The 20,876-nt window shown below is 36.2% G+C and overlaps 1 protein-coding gene across 4 annotated transcripts in view; it reads right to left on the minus strand.

The window, feature by feature from the left end:
- Nucleotides 1-15,273, minus strand: part of LOC149535014 (uncharacterized) — a 286,870-nt gene extending 271,597 nt beyond the window's left edge. Inside the window, exon 1 of one of the 4 annotated variants that reach the window (XM_089806713.1) lies at nt 14,902-15,273. In XM_089806713.1, the coding sequence (XP_089662839.1) occupies nt 14,902-15,131 (230 nt within the window). In that variant the 5' untranslated portion in view covers nt 15,132-15,273. The remainder of the gene's footprint in view (nt 1-14,901) is intronic. The other 3 variants (XM_089806712.1, XM_089806711.1, XM_089806710.1) reach the window with 3 other exon arrangements.
- Nucleotides 15,274-20,876: the final 5,603 nt, after the last annotated feature.

The raw sequence follows: 20,876 nt of genomic DNA on the forward strand, positions 1-20,876 counted from the left end.
CGGCCATTTCAATTTTTGTTTCCCTCAGTCTGAAATTTGAATTGCGAATTGACCAAATCCTCATGTGGAGGAAACATAGGGGAACGAGACATTACAGTGTCCTGAGTCACCAAGATCCCAAAGATGTCAATCATAAAATACATCAATGTCATCATGTTCATCAATCTCTTCTGAAAACTCATAACTTAGACAGATCATGTTGCTCTCATGCAAAAGTCCCTCATACAGAAAGATTGCAGTTATGCATACCTTGAGCATAGTTGGAAGATAGACTCCATCATCAATCAACAGTAGCAATTGTTCCTGCAAACAACCTTTGCCCTATTCTCTAGATTCATGATTCCATTTATGTGACTCCAGATTATTATCCATGCTCTCCTGAAGATTAGCAGCCTTGCTCTCATCCCACACACTGAGAACATTATGGGGGTTCCCTTTAACATTGGTTTTGTTGTCAGCACCAGGATCCCAAACCAAGCATGCAAGCAAGATGAGTGAATTGTCATCAAACCTACCTTGTACCACATTGTTGTTAGGCATCAGCTACGCCACTCTGATATAAACATTGTCGTGCCCTTCAGCAGGATCCCAATCACGCAAATTGATGAAATCTTTCACGTCATTATGTTCAAAAATCTCTTTGGGTATGGTCATACACTTAGACACCGATGCTGGCACAAACTTAGCCACTGACACAATTACAACAACCACGATTATATTCTCGATGGACAAAACCTCGACAAAGAGAGCCTCGGTGATGAAAATATCAACGAAGGGGGCTCGGCCATGAGTACCTTGACAACAAGAGCCTCGATGAAGGTTGTCATGACGATGGAAGTCTCAACGAAGACTACCTCAGTGAAGGGAACCAACTCAACAAAGGGAACCCCAACCATGAGTACCTCGGCTAAGGGAGCCTTGGCAGAGAAAGTCTCGACGGAGAGTACCTTGACGGCAAACAAAATTTTAGCTGCAGATAAGACCTCGGTGGCACACAAAACCCTGTCTGAAGCCTCAACAATGGATAGAGCCTCGATAGCGAGCAATGTCTCATTAGCAACAAACATAGCTATTGCGATGGACGCAACCACAATGACTAACACACAATGATGACGGACACAACCATGACAACATTGATGAGCACAAGTACGACAACGGACACAAACTCGATGAAGAACACAGAATCAACATTGGTGACGCACACAATGACAATAATAGACATGATGATGGACTTGGCAAAGGACATGGCGGGGGTGATGACAACAGACACAATGACGATGATGGACATGGCAATGATGACAACAACAAATGACGATGATGGACATGGCGGCGATGACAACAACAGACACAATGACACTGACAAACACGGTGACGGTGATGAAAAAAAACACAACTATGGTGACGGATACAACCACTATTATAGACATACAACCTTAGCAACGGACATGACCACGATAATGGCCATAGCTTCGGTGACAGATGTTTACCGTACAAGTAAACGATTTATTAATGCATTCAGACAATAGACAAGAACATGTAACATAGAAGTATTCATTTTATTATTTGATACTACAATATTCGATATGATTGATTACAATGATCCCTCCAAAATCCATTCCAGATGGTGTACATATACCTTTCCGAAGGGGTGACTCAACCGTCACACGCCCGTTAGGATACTATTCTACCCATCAACTATAATATAGATTTTACCGACAACATCATCCCCCCAAAAGAAAAGTTGTCTCTGGACGACAATTACAAAATATTCGAGACAAATTAACAAAATGGAATATTAACTAACTATAACAAGATAGATCTATTTTTAATGTTGTCACATCATATTCACATTCTTCCCGTGCTTGCACCAAACTGGTCTCCAAAAACACGTTGCATTTGTAGCCTCTACTAACACAACACTGTCACCTTAGCCAATCTGACCTTGATAGCCACTCATGCCGCCTTCTTTGCTTCCAACGCCTGGGTACGTTGAGCCAAGTGTCGCTCCACTACCTCCAACCGGATGGTCAGCTCCTCTCGAGCTCTCCATACATCCACCAAGACAATCTCATGTCCAACACCTACTCTGAGTGCCTTGAAGTGTAGCACCCTTCTCGAAAGGCTTGCTCTAGTGCTCTCTCCACCTCTGGCACACAAACACTCTATGCCTGCAGCGGCTCCAAGTCTCATCAACTGGTCACACTTCCCACGACTGATAACTGCACTGACTAGGGGTCTAAGGGTATCGCCCCCAGCAAGATTGAGGGGCAACGCCCTCGCGGGGTCCTGAGGCAGAGCCCCAAGCGCACTGCCAAGACCAAATTAGCACTCTCAAATGCACAAAAACTCCATGGAACACACTTTTTTTGTGATTTTATTTCGATTTGATACTCTTTCTACCAATGGCTTATGTTTTACTACTTTTTTATGTCTTTCCCTTCCCTTCTGTATCATACGTTACTCATTCTGAACTGTTTTGAATTGTCGTCATTTTTTATTTAGAACCTCCTGCTTCTTGAAGAGTACAGCTCCTCCTTCCTCTTGAATGCTCTGGTACGGCCTCCAAAGGGTAACTTTATTACTGTACCTCTGTCCTTCTCTGATCCCTTTTATTATATCACCACTTAACCCTGTACGGCAGAGTATGTCACTATCCTTGTGTTGTACGCTCCACTCCTTTTGTGCTCCTTAAGCCCATATGTCTATACGGTCCATACGCATGTGTTCTCTTTGTCCATACGGTCGTATGGTCTATTTGTTCCTAGTTTCCTTTTTATAATTCACCGTTTGTACGGTGATGCTTCTTGTCCGTATGGTGCCTCCAGTTCGTACCGTATTTTCCCTTGCCCTATGCTATACAGTATATTCTTCTCTTCTCCGTGTGGGTCATCCCTCTCTCTGGATTTTGGTACAACCTTTCCTGAACATCCAAATTACCGTACAGTCTTTGCGATTTCCCTAAGGTCGTACGGTGCATTAACTTGTGTTCTCCTTGAGTCCATACTGTCCAATTCACTAGCTGGTTATTACCCATATGGTGATACTTATTCCCCTCTTGAGCTATACGGTGCGTCATGTACAATATCTTCTCCTGTCTGGCTATACAGTGGATCACCTATGATTTCCTACCGTCTTTTGCCTAGCTATACGGCATCCTTCCTAGGTCATACAGCATTTTGTTTTTCTTTACTACCTTCCTTTCTTGCTTACGCTCCTGATAGGTTGTACGGCCCTATTTTATGGCGACCGTACTCCCTTTTACTCTCCTCCACACGTGCCCGTATGGACAGAATTCCTTTTGACGCTTATCTGTACGGTGTACTTGCTTTGCTCTCCTAAAAGGCCATACTATTTTAAATGCAATTGTTTTTAAAACTGGATTCCAGTTATCTCCCACCAATATGTTCTTTGGTTAGGTATCATCTCTCAGATTCATGGTTTGTACTGTGGCCTCTTCATATTTTATTAGCTTTTCCTTACTGAATACATGTGCAGGTGTTTCATCCAACTGTACATTCCCTTCTTTTATTTCCCTAAATTCTTTTGAAAATCCGTCTTACGCTATCATTAGTATGTTGCAACTTTGGAAGAGTTCATAATCCTCCATCTGCCAGTGAAATAGTCCGTTTACTGAATCTAGATCATCATCCTTTGATCCACCTTCCAACTGTAGGACTCCTTCCTCATCCGGTTCCATCTGCTTCTTCCCTTTGTCCTCTCCTTTTGAATCAAACAATCTAGCTTCTTCTCCCACCATTTGTGTGTAAATCAATAATGAATCTCCGTCCTCTGCTCTCCATTGATAGTGTATTCTTCTTCTAGTCATGTTTAACCTTTGCTTGTATGAGCCATCCTCGTCCCAGAATGGCATTATATCCCCTTCTTTTTAGCGGTATGACTACAAAGTCGAGCAGAAACAGTTGTGTTCCAATAGTCACTGGTTGTGCCATCAGGATCCCAAGAGGCCTAATGTCATGTTAGTTTGCAGTTAGCAATTGGAATGCGGGTGGCCACAATGTTGGCTATCCCAACTTCTTCCAGGTATCTTCTGGTAGGACATTTACACCCGAACCTTCGTCCACAATTGTGTCTAAGAGGATCGTTCCCAATATACCCATTTCTACAACCGCCAGATGCCTTCCTGATGTGAGAGCTAGCACTATTGGGTCTACTACACTTGCTCCGTTTTCCTTCTCCTTCCTAGGTTCTTCTGGGAGTTTAGCAGTCGTAGCCATGTTTGTGAGTGTTGTTCATAGTTGGGGCATTGTGAGGATCAGATCATTTAATTGGGAGAAGAAGTTGGATTGTTCGATTCAGAAGGTGAGGATGAAGGTAAGAAGCAGATGGAACCGGATGAGGAAGGAGTCCTATAGTTGGAAGGTGGATCAAAGGACGATGATCTAGATTCGGTAAACGGACTATTTCACTAGCAGATGGAGGATTATAAACTCTTCCAAAGCTGCAACAACAAACACACAACCTCGACAACAAACACGACCTCAATGACGGACATAGCCTCAATGACAGATTGAGCCTCAGCAACAGACACAGCTTCTATGATGGACACAACCTTAGCAACTGATAGAACCTCCACGACAAATAGTGCCTCGACGATGGGCACAACTTCGGTGATGGGCACAACTTGATTTGTCCATGTCTTCACAAGATCCATGCAAGTATCTTCATTTTTTAGGTGTTCTCCCCATGTTGGTGTAGTAGAAAGAATTAGCAAATCCTCTTGGAGCATCCCTATAATCATGCCTTCATTCTCCTCACGTAATGCATCACCCTTATCATTATCATCCATTTTCTCCCGCTTGTGCAAATGAGATATTAGTTTTTCTTCACAATGCTTGAAAACATTACTGACCAGTCTATATGCTGCCATAGAGGGGACGCATTCTAGATTACTAACAACCCATAACATAGATGTGACCGGTTAGGATATTTCATCCATCTCTTCAATGCACAAAATCATAAGACTCTCCATAGCAACTGAAATCTTAGTATCATGATCTTCCTTGATGGTGACCAAGAAGTAATGAAACATATCATGGACCAAATTTTGCAATTCGAAATCTAAGAGAAGGTTACTTTGACATTCGCACAATTCTCCAATATTCTAGATCTACCAAAAGGGTCACTATTGAAGTCATTAAAACTCTAAAAGCTGTCAACTATCAAATGCAATATCTCTATCATGGTGTTATCATCATACAGAGCTTTAGGAGCCGAAATTCTCAAAACCTCACTGAGACATGCAGCAATTGCCAACCTCTTTTTCCTGTCATGGTGTCTCAAAAGTCTCAGTCGACGTAAGGCACCCTTAATCAGCGAGAGGATTCTCTGTATAAATCTTGAAGGTAATTGGTTCACCTTACACAAAAATACTTCCAATAAATCTAAGGGAAGATCAATGCCCTCACTGAGCTCTCTGCAAATCTTTTGTAGTGCCTTCCACCACCACTCTCCATCGTTGTTCAACACCATAGTGTGATCCAAATACCAAAATCTTTCAATTATCCTAGCAAGCTAGCAAGATCAGCAGCTTTGATACCAATGTAATGTCCTGAAGGCGATCTCGGCCGAAGGCAATCTCAGCCCGAAAGGGATCTCGTCCCGAAGGGGATTTCTATCCGAAGGCAATCTTGACCCGAAGGGGATCTCTGTCCAGAGGCAATCTTGATCAGAAGCAAATCTCAACCCAAAGGGAATCTCGAACCAAAGGGGATCTCAACCCAAAGGCAATGACTTCCAGAAGGGAATCTCGATGATCTTGGCCTGAAGGCAATCTCAGCCCGAGTGGGATCTATGTCTGGAGGCAATCTCGACCCGAAGGGGATCTCTGTCCAGAGGCAATCTCAATCCGAAGGCAATCTTGACCCACAGGGGATCTCGTCCTGAAGGGGATATCTATTCGGAGACAACCTCAATCCGAAGGCAATCTCAAGCCAAAGGAGACCTCGAGCCGAAGGCAATGACTTCCCAAAAGGGATCTCAACGATCTTGCCCTGAAGGCAATCTCGACCCGAAGGGGATCTCTGTCCGGAGGCAATCTCGATCCGAAGGCAATCTCGGCCCAAAGGGGAACTCAACTCGATGACTTCCAAAGGGGATCTTGGCGATCTCGGCCCGAAGGCGATCTCAGGCTGAATGCAATCTGACTAAAGGGGATCTCTGTCCAGAGGCAATCCCGATCTGAAGGCAATCGCCCTGTTACCACTGTAATGTTCTGAAGGAAAACTTTGAGATACTCTAATGGAGCGCACAGGTTGCAAGTTGAACACACTTCGAAACGACACTCAACATTGTTAATTTGGTAAACAAACAACCCATACAGTTTTCCTAGGAGACCGTACGGCTAGAGTCAAGGTAGTTTCTATGGTGTGGAGCACAGGTCGTAGGATAATGCAGGAGGTCGTACGATAATGCAAATGGTCATGCAGTAGGGTGATCCTATGCGGTGTATTAGGAGGGTACGAAGTAGTGAAGAGAGAGTGGCATACGGTGTTGGGTGAGTCTATACAGAAGTGACTCTGGTAGTTTGGTGAAGTATGTGGAGCCATATGGTGCTTTTATGCCAATGAGTTCACTAATACTGATTTTATACACAGATGATTCCAAATGATCAACGATATTAAATATGTACTCCAAATTGCAAGAACAAATGGATGCCAATAGAATTGAGGAAGTTCCACAAACAATATTTATAATCGCAAATGAAGATGGTGCACAAATTTGCCAGATCAAAGCAAAATAATACAAAGAATCGAAATAGGGTGAGATTTGAATCCTACCGAAACTGCACTAGCCAAATAGGGAAGATCTTCACTTCCAAAATGGTGAATAGAGAACTCCAACAGGAATTTGCAGCAAAAAGAAAATAATCCAAATCGCATGCCACCACCTACATGTCGTGCTTAAATACCCTTCGGAGGAACTCCCGAAGGTTTACAAAGATAGCCAACAACAACACCTACAGAAACAATTAAAATAAAAATGGGTCCAACCTATACTAAATCAATCGAAACCACAAATACAAATATTATTAACTTGGGGCCTATATTTATTAATTAAAGTAACTAATTAAAGGTCCTTTTATTATATTATTTATATTCTAGGACTAATTAATTAATTAATTAAACTAAATTAGAACATTAAAATTTGAGGACATGACAATCAAGTCACCTTATCCTTTCTTACCACCTTCTATTTCCATTTCTTGTATTAGCAAAGACTTCACATGTGAACCAAATTGATGTTCGTATGTTATCTGACTTCTCTAAACGCTCTTCCTATCGACTATTGATTTCTATTTTGAATGTCCTTTCTAATTCGATGACTAATCTTTTGCGTTTTCAATACTGTCATGTTCACTCTGTGAGGAGCTTAAATTAGTTTTTGTATTGTTCAATGAGGTTTCCTCCTTTTTTGTTTGTTATCCTGTTCTCTATGCAATGATTAGGAGATCCTTGTTTCTTCTTGCCGTCAAAGACAAAGTATTCTTGTTGTCAAAGATAAACTTCATTCCCCTAGTTTCATCCTTGAATGAAATATGGGATTGACCGCTTATATCTTGAGGTGAAGATGAGTCAACAAGTTGGAAGGGACATAGCCCTCTTAGTGGATTAGAGATGTAAGCAACTGATTATATATGCATCCTAACATAACTAGTTCTAGATTGGTTATCCATTAATTGCGATTATCGACCAATTCATCTCAATTTCTATTATTGCTAATATCAATCTCTGTTGGTGATGGTCAATAAGAAGCAAATTCATAGATTTGCTTACGTCCAAGGTCATTAGATGCATATTATAAATCCTCAGATATAATCGTTATCTTCATTATTAAAATGATTTTTTTGCCCTATTCAAATTGATAGGTTGATTTATTATCTTATTCATTTATTATTATTATTATTAGAATGATAATATTTTATTTTCTATAATACATCAATGATAAATTATGTTGGATATGTATTTATACTATTCATTAGAAAAATATTATTTATTATCTAATATATTGTTAATAATATAATAATATATTGTTAATAATATACTAATATATTGTTAATAATATACTAATATATTATTATTATATATTTTGAGCTTATATATATTCAACTGAGATTACTATATCTCATTTATTTATTTGTTTCTATTGTTATATCATATTATATTATTTTATTGGTTTTTTAATATTATTATTTATTTAATAGGCTATTATTATTTTATTTTTATATTGATCATCAAATTCTATTATAGAAATGGGGACATTACACATACGAGGCAGAGGTTACATAAGCATCATGTGACCAGTCAGCTAAAGGTGAGTGAAAGCGACATCTCTTCAAGTTTTTAGCATTATGATGTGATCCATCAAATGCTAGCTACATCTGGTTGGGGTGCTCCTATGTTTGTTAAAACAAGCATTGATGGATCCCATTTCTCAAAGTTGTTTTGTTAAAACAACATTTGCACAATGAGGGGCGTCTATACAATATTTCTAATCCCAATAAGGTCCACTCAATCTAGCTCGGTACTTGCTAATTGTGCCATTGTGCATTTGCTCAAAAGTTTTCAACACCTTCAAACATGCAAGAACGATTCTAGCACGGGTTGTGGAGTTCGACTTTACACCTGTAATTTGCACTAACTGGAGAGATTCATAGGCCTTTTCAAAAAATTCATATTGCAACCTGCAATTAATGCCTACCCTACAAATGTTGCATTCCATTAAGCACAAATCCAATAATCGTGGCAATGTGTGAGGCAATCATTTCTTACATATTCGACCCACACCCAGTTCTATGCAATGCTATATGCCAAAACCTGATTTGAAATGCCCCAACTGTGCACCATGAGTTTAATTATTTCTTTTAGATACTCTAGCAAAGGCATTCCCTATTAGTACTTTCCCATCTTGCAAGCATATTTACCAAAGCATTAAAGCAATAATATTGAAACAGAACCCTTGCTCACAAATTGATGGATGCTCACGCCTTGTATCCTACCACAGCAACACAATCATTAAGTGCCAAAATTTAGGGCAAACAACCCTCTACCTGATCTTCCTCACTGCCTTGCCACCTTCTCTCAGCCTCCTCTATTTGGCTTGCGAGGATGCAAGAGGAAGCCACGTGGCAAGGGCATTTTTAAATTTTTAAATTCCTTTCCTCCTCTAACACGTTTGGGCCCACCAAATTTATTTAAAACACTTAATTGTCTTAGCCTTTAATCACAGCATCACAGACAAATTCGGATTTTTTATTCTGGACTCGCAAGCTAGTGAGCTGCAAACATGTGGCAATAAAAACATATTCTATTTCCTATGTTTGATAAGAAGAGTTGCCCACCACCTTTATAAACTTTGAAGTTTAGAATTCTCAAACCCTCATTTTGATTTTTTTATATTTTAAAATTACCTACACAGCCACAACTCATTCAAGCTTGACAAATATTAAATTATTTCCTTCTGCATGGGCCTGGAAGCACTATGCATGTTTGCTAATACATTTATCAATGCCCTTTAAAACATTATCAAATGATAAATTAATATGTCTATCTCCTTTTTACTAATAGGTCTGGGTACCCGTATAATCACATGCAAACCATAAACTAGCTTAGTGATCTGCAAAATTCTCTTATACCCCAATCTTGTTTTATATATATATCAAGATCCAAAACATCTTGAAGCTGCAACTTGATAAGGTAAGTTTGGTTAGTAGGCAGGCTCGGCTAAAATAAATCATTTTCACATGACCTGGCCTCTAAAAAGGATCAAAGCAACTTCATATTCTTCTGGATCAAATCTGCACAACATTTGATCATTAAAAATCCAATTTTCAACCATTCCCGAAAAGTGCACAAAATGAGCAAATAGCCACCAAAGTCACCCTTAAAAACTGACCGAATCACATCACTGAATACTAGCAACTGGCATATACATAATTTTGACATACAAAGATTCACCCTACAAAGCAGTTTCCTTTGACTATATCTGGGATGAAAGCTTTTGATCCTTGAAGTCATTTGTTCGGTTTTATCTACAATATGACTTGTCCACAAATAATAATTTGCATTTCATTTTAATTTGGTAAAAATACTAAATGCATAGATGTACTACTGGTACAGTACTCTCCGAGTTGCAAAAACTAGTCGAGTTTTCTAGCTTAGGAAGTTTTTACAACTTCTACTCATTACAAATTTCTGGCAAAATCTCATCAAGTTTTTGCCAAAAACTCGGCAAGTTATTGTTAAAAACTCAATCGTAGTTTTATAACAGCTCTTAAAGGAAAAAAACAGCCCAAATTAATATCACTCTCATTTCTTCACTTGTATTTTGTCGAGGGAAATAGTCTTCCAAACACTTGAAATTGATTTCTATTGATTTAAGGTAGATTTGAGGCAGAGCTTTTGAAGTGGATGACATAAATGATTTGGAGAGGCAGGCTATAGAGGAGGGGAGTGGATTTGGTTTCACACTAGATGATATTGAATTGAATGTGTAATCATTACTAGTGCTTGGAGAAGCTAAAGACAAAGTTACATCCAAAATGGAGGACAAGCCACAGACAAAGTCAAACATACCAAGCAAGGATGGTCAAATGAGAGAGAGTGTGTTAGAGACTTCAGATGATGAAAATTTACTTGAAATTGATGACATGACAGCCACCTTGTCATTGAACACAAATCAATCAAACAGGGAGCTTGAAGCCTACGATGACACTGATGACATCCTTGTGAGGACTGCTGAATCGTGTATTCTTTATGACAGCAACTCACATATGATACTAATTGAGTGGAACAATCAAGAACAGAATTTCAAGATGAGTGTTATGGATGATCAACTAGAAAAAGTATGCTAGAGTAACAATGAGTCTTTGAAAAAACAATTGAAAGTTGATGAAGATATGATTATTGCAGCCTTAGTGTGTTTTGATAATACTCACATAATCGTTGAGGATCTCTATAGGAAGGCACAAATGGAAAAGAGGCAAAAGGGAATAAGGATTATAGTAGCCTAGGAGACTTTTGAATCAGATTACTTGTGTCTACTTTCAGACAGAGATTCCATCATAAAGGTTGTTGGAATATATGCTAAGCAATTGAGGGAAAAAAAGATGAGGTTAATAGGCTCAACAAGAAGCTTAATGTTGTTCCGAAAGCATTGAATAATACATTGGATGCTCTTCATGAAACAGAAAATCAGATTGTTGGCACCAAACAATCTAAGGAACAGAAGGATAAAGGAAGGCATGAGTTTTTCCAAGAAATGATTAAGGAACTTGATAGCATTCAATAGACTTACGACTTGGATAGCTGCCCCAAGAGATCAAGTAACAAAATTTTGGATCATATTAAGCTAGTCGATAATTCTTTGTTTGAGGTGGATGTTGATTGGACATTTGACAATCCACTTTTTGAGCTGAATATAGAATATCTTTCTTATTTCCGTGATGAGGATGATCTTGACTGAAGAATGTGGGACCCAATTGCAGTTCCTAGTGGTGAGTTTTGTTCACAAGATTGGTATGGTGACCCGATTTTCAGATTTAACAATGTTTCTCATTCTCCGATCAGCTTACACATGGTTTAAGTTTCTAACTTACAAATGAGTTGGATAGACTCCTTGCTTCACCAGCTGAATAGATCTTGGTTGAGAATTAATGGGAGTTATAATTTGATCATAGGGGATGGATTCTTAGTCCGTTCTTTACTCATGACAGCGATGTACCCAGGTGTATTTCATACTGATGATGGAATGTATGGCCCCTCTGCACCTTTGGTATTGATTTCAACTATTGAGTAGTTTGATTCATTCATCTGCAGTTCAGGATGGACAGTTATGATGGAGATTAATATGCATTTTCATGAAAGATCACTCAAAGATAGAGAGTTGTCCAGTATTAATAGCTCCTCGAGACATTTATATCTTCTCATTTCTGATGGTCGTGATAGTATAATTGTGAGGGATCCTGGTATTGGTATGATTAATACTTTACTTCAGTAGCTATTAATGAGTGGCTTCACAATTTTGGACCCATTACTTATATCAGAGTAGCATAGTGGGTTGTTGGAACATTTTTCTGAGGTTGATTTAGGATCCAGGAGTTGATAGGAGGAGTGCTTTATCTCTTGACGATTATGACAAATTGTTATACAGTCTTGAACTTGGAGTAGTTTTAATCAAAGTAGCACAGCAGATGGGTGTAGCAGTAATTTTTAGATTGGGCTATAGGGCTACTTGCAGATTTTTATGGGATCCTAGCACTGATTGCATGACAAGCAATCTCAAGGAGGGAGGACTTGTAATGTCCCCTTTTTGGGACATTAGGAATTCTGAAGACAAATTCATAAAATATTGATTTTGGCTTAAGAAAGCTTAATGCAAATTTATTAAATGGGTCAGATTAATATTATAATGTGGGTTAAAGGTGACAAGAAGAAAAAAGACGAAAGAACAACAGAAAGAAACTGAAGGGTCACCGTTTTGAGCAGAAAAGAAGGATGGGGAGTTCATTTTGAGCATGCTTGGATATTGATTTGGTTTGAGATTTCTCTTCGAGAAATTAAGAAAGCTTCAGCGAGGACGCAAACCCTCAAGTTCTTCTTGGATGGATTAGATGTAGCCCCAATTCATCAGTTGTGGTGAATTTGTGATGGAGTTCATAGTTGCATTTTAGGTTCATTTCTGATTATCCAATATAACTGTTACCGCTGCTTATATGATTGGATTGTTATTGTATTGTTGGTTTATAATGAAATAACCAATTCTGGAATATTTGTTGGTCATTTACTGGTTAATGTTGCTGGTTATTTACTAGTTATTAATGTATAATTCTTGTTTATGATTCTGAAATTTATTTGAGGAAAAATTAGAGGGAATATCCGGGTTGGATATTACAAAGCCATGTGGCAGGGGCATTTTAAGATTTTTAAATTCCTTTCCTCCTCGAACACATCTAGGCCCACCAGATTTATTTAAAACACTTAAATGTCTTAGCCTTTAATCACAGCATCACAGGCAAATTTGGATTTTTGGTTATGGACTTGCAAGCTAGCGAGCTGTGAACATGTGGCAATAAAAATATATTCTATTTCCTATGTCCAATAAGAAGAGTTGCCCACCACGTTTATCCACTTCGAATCTTAGAATTCTTAAACCCTCATTTTGATTTTTTATATTTTAAAATTACCTACACTGCTGCAACTCATTTGAGCTTGACAAATATTAAATTCTTTCCTTCTACATGCTTTATCTGCATGGGCCAGGCAGCACTATGCCTGTTTGCTAATATATTTAGCAATGCCCTTTAAAACATTATCAAACGATGAATTAAAATGTCTACCCCCTTTTTACTAATAGGTCTGGGTACCCGTATAATCACATGCAGATCATAAATTAGCTTACTGATCTGCAGAATTTCTCTTATACCCCAATCTTGATATATATATATATATATATATATATATATATATATAACACCTTGAAGCTGCAGCTTGATAAGGCAAGTCCGGTCCACAGGCAGGCTCAGCTTTAAAAAAATCATTTGCAAACGACCTGGCCTCTGAAAAGTATCTGAGCAACTTCATATATCTCTGGATCAAATCTGCACAACATTTGATCGTTAAAAGTCCAATTTTCAACCATTCCCAGAAAGTTCACAAAATAAGCAAATAGCCACCAAAATCACCCTTAAAAACTGACCAAATCACATCACTGAACACTAGCCACTGGCATGCACACAATTTGACATACAAAGATTCACCCTGCAAAGCGATTTCCTTTGACTACATCTAGGATGAAAGCTTTTGATCCCTTGTTCCGTTTCATCTGCAATATGACCTGTCCACAAATAACTACATTTCATTTCAATTTGATCAAAATACTAAAAGTCTAAATGGACTCCTTGGGGTCTGAGATTTTACACACTCGTACATTATGATACCAACAATATAGAGCAACACTAGGAACCTCGTGATAGTCAACCAGTTGTGGAATATGGCTTTATTAAAATGGCTATCTGGAAGGTGCAATTCTGAACATGCGGGGAATCTGAATAAATTGCAGTTAGAAATAGTTAGGTAAACAGGACAAATGGATTGACCAAAGTCTGAAAATCAGCCTGGAGGGCATTTGTTATGATTAAAACATGGAGCAACACTTATTTAATCATGATAGTCAACTGGGAACAAGATACATGCCTCTAAACTAGGCTGTTACATTATTTCTGGATAAGATGCAGATTGGTATAAACCCCTTGATATATCAAGAACTTACCAAAACTGCTCGTAAAGGGCTACAAATGGAGGCGTGAGCTAAATGAAAGGAGCAAAGCACACTTGCAAGCAAGAGTTTTCTCATCAAAATCACTGGGTACTCATATATTCAATGTCGAATGGGGGCCTCTCCAAATAGTGTTCAGAGGTGCTCTTTTCATCCCTTGGGAAATTTTCAAACACGGTATCTTTCAAATTTCTTTAAAATTTGCATGCAGCAACAGAACCTTAGAAGTAATTATGAATAAGTAGCTCACATAAGTACAGTGCCAAGAATAACTTCCCCAGAAACTCTTGGGTTCTATTAGTAGCACGGTGCGAAGACTTGCTTACTACACTTGCATGACACTATCAACCAACCCAAATGTCTGAGAGTGTTGTCTTCAAGAAAAAATTGGTTTTTCTATGCACACATTCTCATACCAGTGACGTTGTAACTTTTCTACTCTAATATAAAAATGATCACGAATGATTATTTATGATTGTAACTAAGATGATAGTCATTGTCATTTATCTTTTATTTATGAAATCTCTCATTTTTTTAACTAAAAATCTATATAAATTCAAGTGTGAAAACGATATGGACAATAGAAATGCAGAAGAAGTTAAAAAATACCTATTTGCTCGAAGACAAGCAACAACTCCACATTTCTGAATTGTTCTTAATGTCGAGCTTTGTTCTTCATGGCAACTGCAGGTGATGGAGATGGAAGTAAGAGTACCAATCCTATGCATCTTCCTGGTCCCAATCCCAGTCCTAACTATATTTCTGCTCCCAGTCCTCCTGCCCGCCCAAGAATGGAAGTGCACTTGGCACGCCCAACCAACTCCAGCTAAAGCTCCCATGCCTACTTATCCACGTACAAGTACACATACAGATACTGTTTTATACGCGCCAATATGCATTTATAAATACGATTCACAACCATCGTGGACAAAGCATGACACGGCCTTAGTTATTTTTACCAAGGACTGGATACCACGTATCACTTTAGTAATTTCCTCGTTTTTTTTTCTTTGTACAGTTTTTAATTACAAATTCAAGATGATTTTTTATCAATTATATTTATTAGCTATTTTAAGTTTATTTCAATGTCGCCTCTTAAACTTGAGAGAGAGTCCTAAATTGTGGAGAAGTATCTACTATATTGAAGAGAAGGGTATAAAACTTAAATGTACAATTGGGCTCATCTCATAAGAATTCTAACATTAGTAAGCTTAAATTCAATTGATTTTAATTAAATGTAATTATCTTATAATAGTGATTTGGACTTGAATATTTATTTTTTATTGTCAATTATTTCAAATCATTTAATATTTAATTACAATAGAACTACTACTATTACTAATATTTATTTTTAGTTTCACTATAGAGCTATAGACAAATAGCATAATAACTAGTCATTAAACTTCACAGAGTTAAGTGCTTTTTAAATTTTTACCATAATAGAAGTCAATAAATATAGTGAGATTATAGGCTCCAGACTTTGTCAAACATTTCCTCAAAATTCCAATATTAAAATTGGAGGTGTTCTTATTTTAAGTTTATATTGAATACATTACAAGAAAAAAAATTAACATGTAGATTAAATTATTAATTTACTAAATTGTTACTAATTATATGCTACATTTTTTTAGGAATCTCAGTGATTTTAGTTGGTGATCTTGGTTAGCTCCTTCCCATAAAAGATAGAGTAACATATGATAGTAGAACACGTGCAAAGCTACTATGGGAAGACTTCAAGGTCATAATCACATTGGAAAAGTTTATAGACAAGAGGGAGAGGATCTAGAACAGAATAAATTTCGTTAATTGCTTGCAAATCTTAGAGATGCTCAACCAACAATTGATGACTGGAAATTACTGATGTCACGAACAACATGCAATATTCCAACAATAATAAATGAAGACTTTGACAATAATGTTCATTTATTTTCAATAAGTGATCATGTTCGCAAACATAATCGAACAAAGCTTCATTCTCTTAGAGAACCTATTGCACATGCTATTGCTACAAAATTGTCGAACTATGGTCCAGTAGATGATAATTGTACAGATGAACTTGATATTCAATTATTGATTACAAGGAGAGCGGGAGTTATGCTCGCATCAAATTTGTGGATAGAAGCAGGTCTTATAAATGGAGCTTTGGGTTATGTTGAGGAAATATTCTACAAGCCAATTAGTACACCACCTGAACTACCCTTGTATGTCATGGTTAAATTTGATATCTACTATGGCTTGCCATTCCATAGTGGACATTCTTAAACAGTGCATGTTAGTGTTGTACAAAGAGGTTCTACCACTCAAATACCATTGAGATTGGCCTAGGCATGACAATACACAAATATCAGAGTTTGAAACTTGAAAAGGCAACAATTGATATCGAACCAAGAGAAAGAATAGGCATGACATTTGTTATGATTTCTCGTGTAAAATCACTATAGGGTCTACAGATAATGCCACCATTTTCTTACGACCATTATGAGAAACTAAAGAAGGGGAAATAGTTAGAAAAAAGAAAAGTTGATGAAAGAAGTCTTAAAGCTTTAGAAATAAACTAACAAAACATTTTGAAATAAAATATCATTTTTGTATGGTATAATACGGTCCTTTCTACAACACTTGAATTATATGCATTTGTATATTGACGTGTTATAAACTTAGGACTTATTGTATTTCATCAAAAAATAATAAAAAAATTCGGTGCCAAAAATTGTAAAAGAAAGATTGTTCTACTTCGATGTTCATCCTTCTCATTGTGAATTGCACTCTCCTTTTTTTATTTTTTTGTGAAGTTACGATATTATGACAAAATAAGCAAAGTATACTAGTATTATTTATTAAAAATGATAACATTCACCAAAAATTAGAAGAATTTTTTTTAGACTACTTCTAACCAAAATAAATGGTCATTGAAAGCTCATTGTTCTAATTGAATATTGTAATATTCTTGTCAATGAATTTTTTTAAGTTATTATGTGAGAGAATTCAAGTTGATTGAACCCAAAATATTTATTCAAATAGATAGAATCTATGTTTTGTCTCTTTTATTATATTTTTCTTTCTTTCTAGATATTAGAAGGGAATAAAAGTGTTGAGACAAAGAACGATTAAAGTTGAATACACATTTCATCATTTTGATCTTCAAAGAATATACATTGAGGAAAAAACAAATTATTTGACTTCTAAAAGATATCTTTTAGAAGAAAGTTTGCTAAAGTTTTATCTACCAACTCTTTGAAATTTTGATCACTCTACTAGGATCCTATTTTTTCACAATTGGTTTGTTGTGAACATTGTGATCTTGTAGAACTATATTTTGTTCCTGCGAAGGTTTAGATTGAGAAATCTCCTTATCCCATGCAGATTGTAGAAAATGGTTCTAACTAGTTAGAAAAAATGCTTCAATCTCTACAAACTAGTACTCAATGTCTATCGAGTTATCATTATCATGGTCAAATTTTTAGGTTATAGTTTGGTGGATTACAAAACACCCTATGGAATCAACATGTGGTAGATAGATGGGGACCTCAAGGGGTCTTCCCAACTCTTCCAATTTGTGAAAGAATAAGGAAGATTGTCGTAGATCAAATACCAACATGGACACAAACTACTTGTGATTTTCAAAGAATAAGGTGTTGAGCTACAAACACATGGTATTTGCAACATTAAACTTATGAACATCTCTGTTGGTTTGACATTTTGGATCTGACAAATTCTATATTGTTTCAACAAAACATTATTTGATGTGATGATGATATTGATTCTAATTAGAATATTTAACTCTTTTATTTTATCCTAAAATAATGTAATTGTGATGTTAAAATAAAATTAGTGAACTTTTCAAAGTTTTATATAAGAATTATATGTTGACCCTAAAAGCAATCTAGTATTGTCAATTAGTGCAAAACACTTAGTCATTCACAAGGCAGAGTTTGTCGATCAACACTTCAACTAAGCCACTCTACACAGGCCGAACTATGTAAAGCAGAAGTATAAATAATTAGTTGTTGTCAAGCAGTAGTTACTATCAAGCAAACTAAGTGTCGTTGAGTACTCCAATAGTTGTTGAGTTGTTCAAGAGGAAACATATGATCCAAGTGATGAAGAATCCAAATAGTTCAATGAAATTCAAGCATAGTTGAAGCCGAGTAATAAAATAAAGAACCAGTATGCGCCGAGCATTAGTAAGGTATATGTGCCAAGTAACAAAGTTTTGTATAAATATTTGGAATGGAACAAACATTGATGTAAACCATTTTTTCTGAGCTTGAAGTGTATTCTTAAGATTGAGGAGTTAATAAAGTAGTCAATTATGCATGTAATTGAGGAGCACTAATCCCTATGAAAGGTGATTGACCAATTAGAAACTTGGAAGGAATAAGAGAAAAAAAGGATGAGTTTAGATCATTTGTTGAGATCTAGAAGCTTCATTAGATGGCTATTTAAGAAGAGTTTTAGACCTAATTTGTGTGGTTGTGAGTTAGAAGTTTGGATTCAAAGCTAAAGGTGAATTTAGTAGAGTTTAGTGTTGAGGAATAGTAAGATGACCGAGCAGTCGAGAGAGAAGCTATTGAAGATCTATCACAAAGACGTGATATCAGATTGTAAACAAAAGATTTGTCATTAGCATTCAGGTGCAAACTGAAGGATCAAGGTATCGATACAGTTTAGCAAGTATTTCAGGGTAAATCTCTGAACAAAGTGGTCCTAATAGGCCTATGTAAATCTCCTAATAGAGTGCTCACTTAATTGTGTAGTTAAAATCCTTTAATCAGGGTAGACTAAATAAGTCTTGTAAGCTTTTAACATGGAAGACCCCTCACAAGGTAGATCATCAAATTTGATTAAACTTTGCAGCCCTAACAGACACACTTTATTGTTGCAGTAATGAAACTTTTGTGGTGTCATCCCCATTGCAATTTCACCTTCACCTTGGAGGGACTTTGTGTTACCAATCTTTGTGTCATGTGTAGATTTGCAATTTCTTACATATTTTATTCATGTTATTAGATGTTAGATTTGGTATTACATGTTGATATATGATGTTGCATACAAAAGTTTAAAGTTAAGGCAAAGATGTGTGCGGTGAATAATGTATGAACATGGTTTATGTTTGTAGTGGTAAATGTTTTGAAGATCTCGATTCAACACCCTGCCCCCCCCACCCCCGCCACACCATCCTTGGCATCTTACTTTCGCTATTTTAGATTTCCAATGTATTATAGATTTAGTTGAAAAAAAAAATCATTGTAATTTTGATTGACATATGTTAAATGTCAAATTCATTTTTACAAATATATAATTTAGATTTTGTGTTCTTGTAACAATTTGAGAATTGACAAGTGTAAACATTATTTCTTTCACAATAAAAGATTACATAAACGTTTTGATTTTTTATATAATTTGGTAGTTTATATTGGAAATTTCATATGTTCAACATTTTTAGTTTTGTATCCCACAAATTTTGATGTGTTTCAATTAAACATTGTTCATTTTGATGATGATAGTGATTCTAATTAGAATTTTTGAATCTTTATTTTTTTTTAAACAATGTAATTGTGTAGTTAAAATCCTTTAATCAAGTTAGACTAAATAAGTCTTGTAAGCTTTTAACAAGGAATACCCCTTACAGGGTAGATCATCAGAAGTGACCAAACTTTGTAGCCCTAATAGGCACACTTTATTGTTGCAATAGTGAAGATTTTGTGGGTGTCATCCCCAACGCAATTTTACCTTCACCTTGGAGGGACTATGCGTTACCAATCTTTGTGTCATGTGCAGATTTTTTTATTACATATTTTATTCATGTTATTAGGTGTTACATTCGGTATTACATGTTGATATATGATGTTGCATGCAAAAGTTTAAGGTTAAGGAAAAGATGTGTGTGGTGAAATATGTATGAACATGGTTTATGTTTAAAGTGATAAAAGTTTTGAAGATCTTGATTCCCCACACCCCCCCCTCAACATCTTATTTTCCCTGTTTTATATTTCCAACATAATATATTTAGTTGAAAAAAATTCATTGACATATGTTAAATGTCAAATTTATTTTTACAAATACACAATTTGGATTTTTTGTTCGTCTAACAATTTGAGAATTGGCAAGTGCAAACATTTTTTCTTTCACAAGAAAAGATTACATAAATATTTTCAATTTTTATATAATTTGGTAGTTTATATTGGAAATTTCATATGTTTTGTGTTTTCAGTTTTGTATCCCACAAATTTTTATGTGTTTCAATGAAACATTATTCATTTTGATTATGATAGTGATTCTAATTTAAAAAATTGAATCTTTGTTTTTTTCTAAAACAATACAATTATGGTGTTAAAAATAAATCATTGAACCTATCGATATTTTACATAAGAGTTAAATATATTTACTTGAAATAGTTTTTCATTAACTTTTGGATTGACATGTGTTATACATCATATTCATTTTTTCAAATGTGCAATTTACATATTTTATTTCATTTAACAATTTGTAAATTGGCAAATATATGCATTATTTGTTTCACATTAAAAGATCACATAAGGTTACCATTTTTCATTAAAAAATGGTAGTTTATCTTTTATTTT

This window comes from Cupressus sempervirens, chromosome 10 (genome assembly GCF_028749045.1).
Source record: "Cupressus sempervirens isolate cs-2001-9-10 chromosome 10, ASM2874904v1, whole genome shotgun sequence".
Taxonomy (NCBI): Eukaryota; Viridiplantae; Streptophyta; class Pinopsida; order Cupressales; family Cupressaceae; genus Cupressus; species Cupressus sempervirens.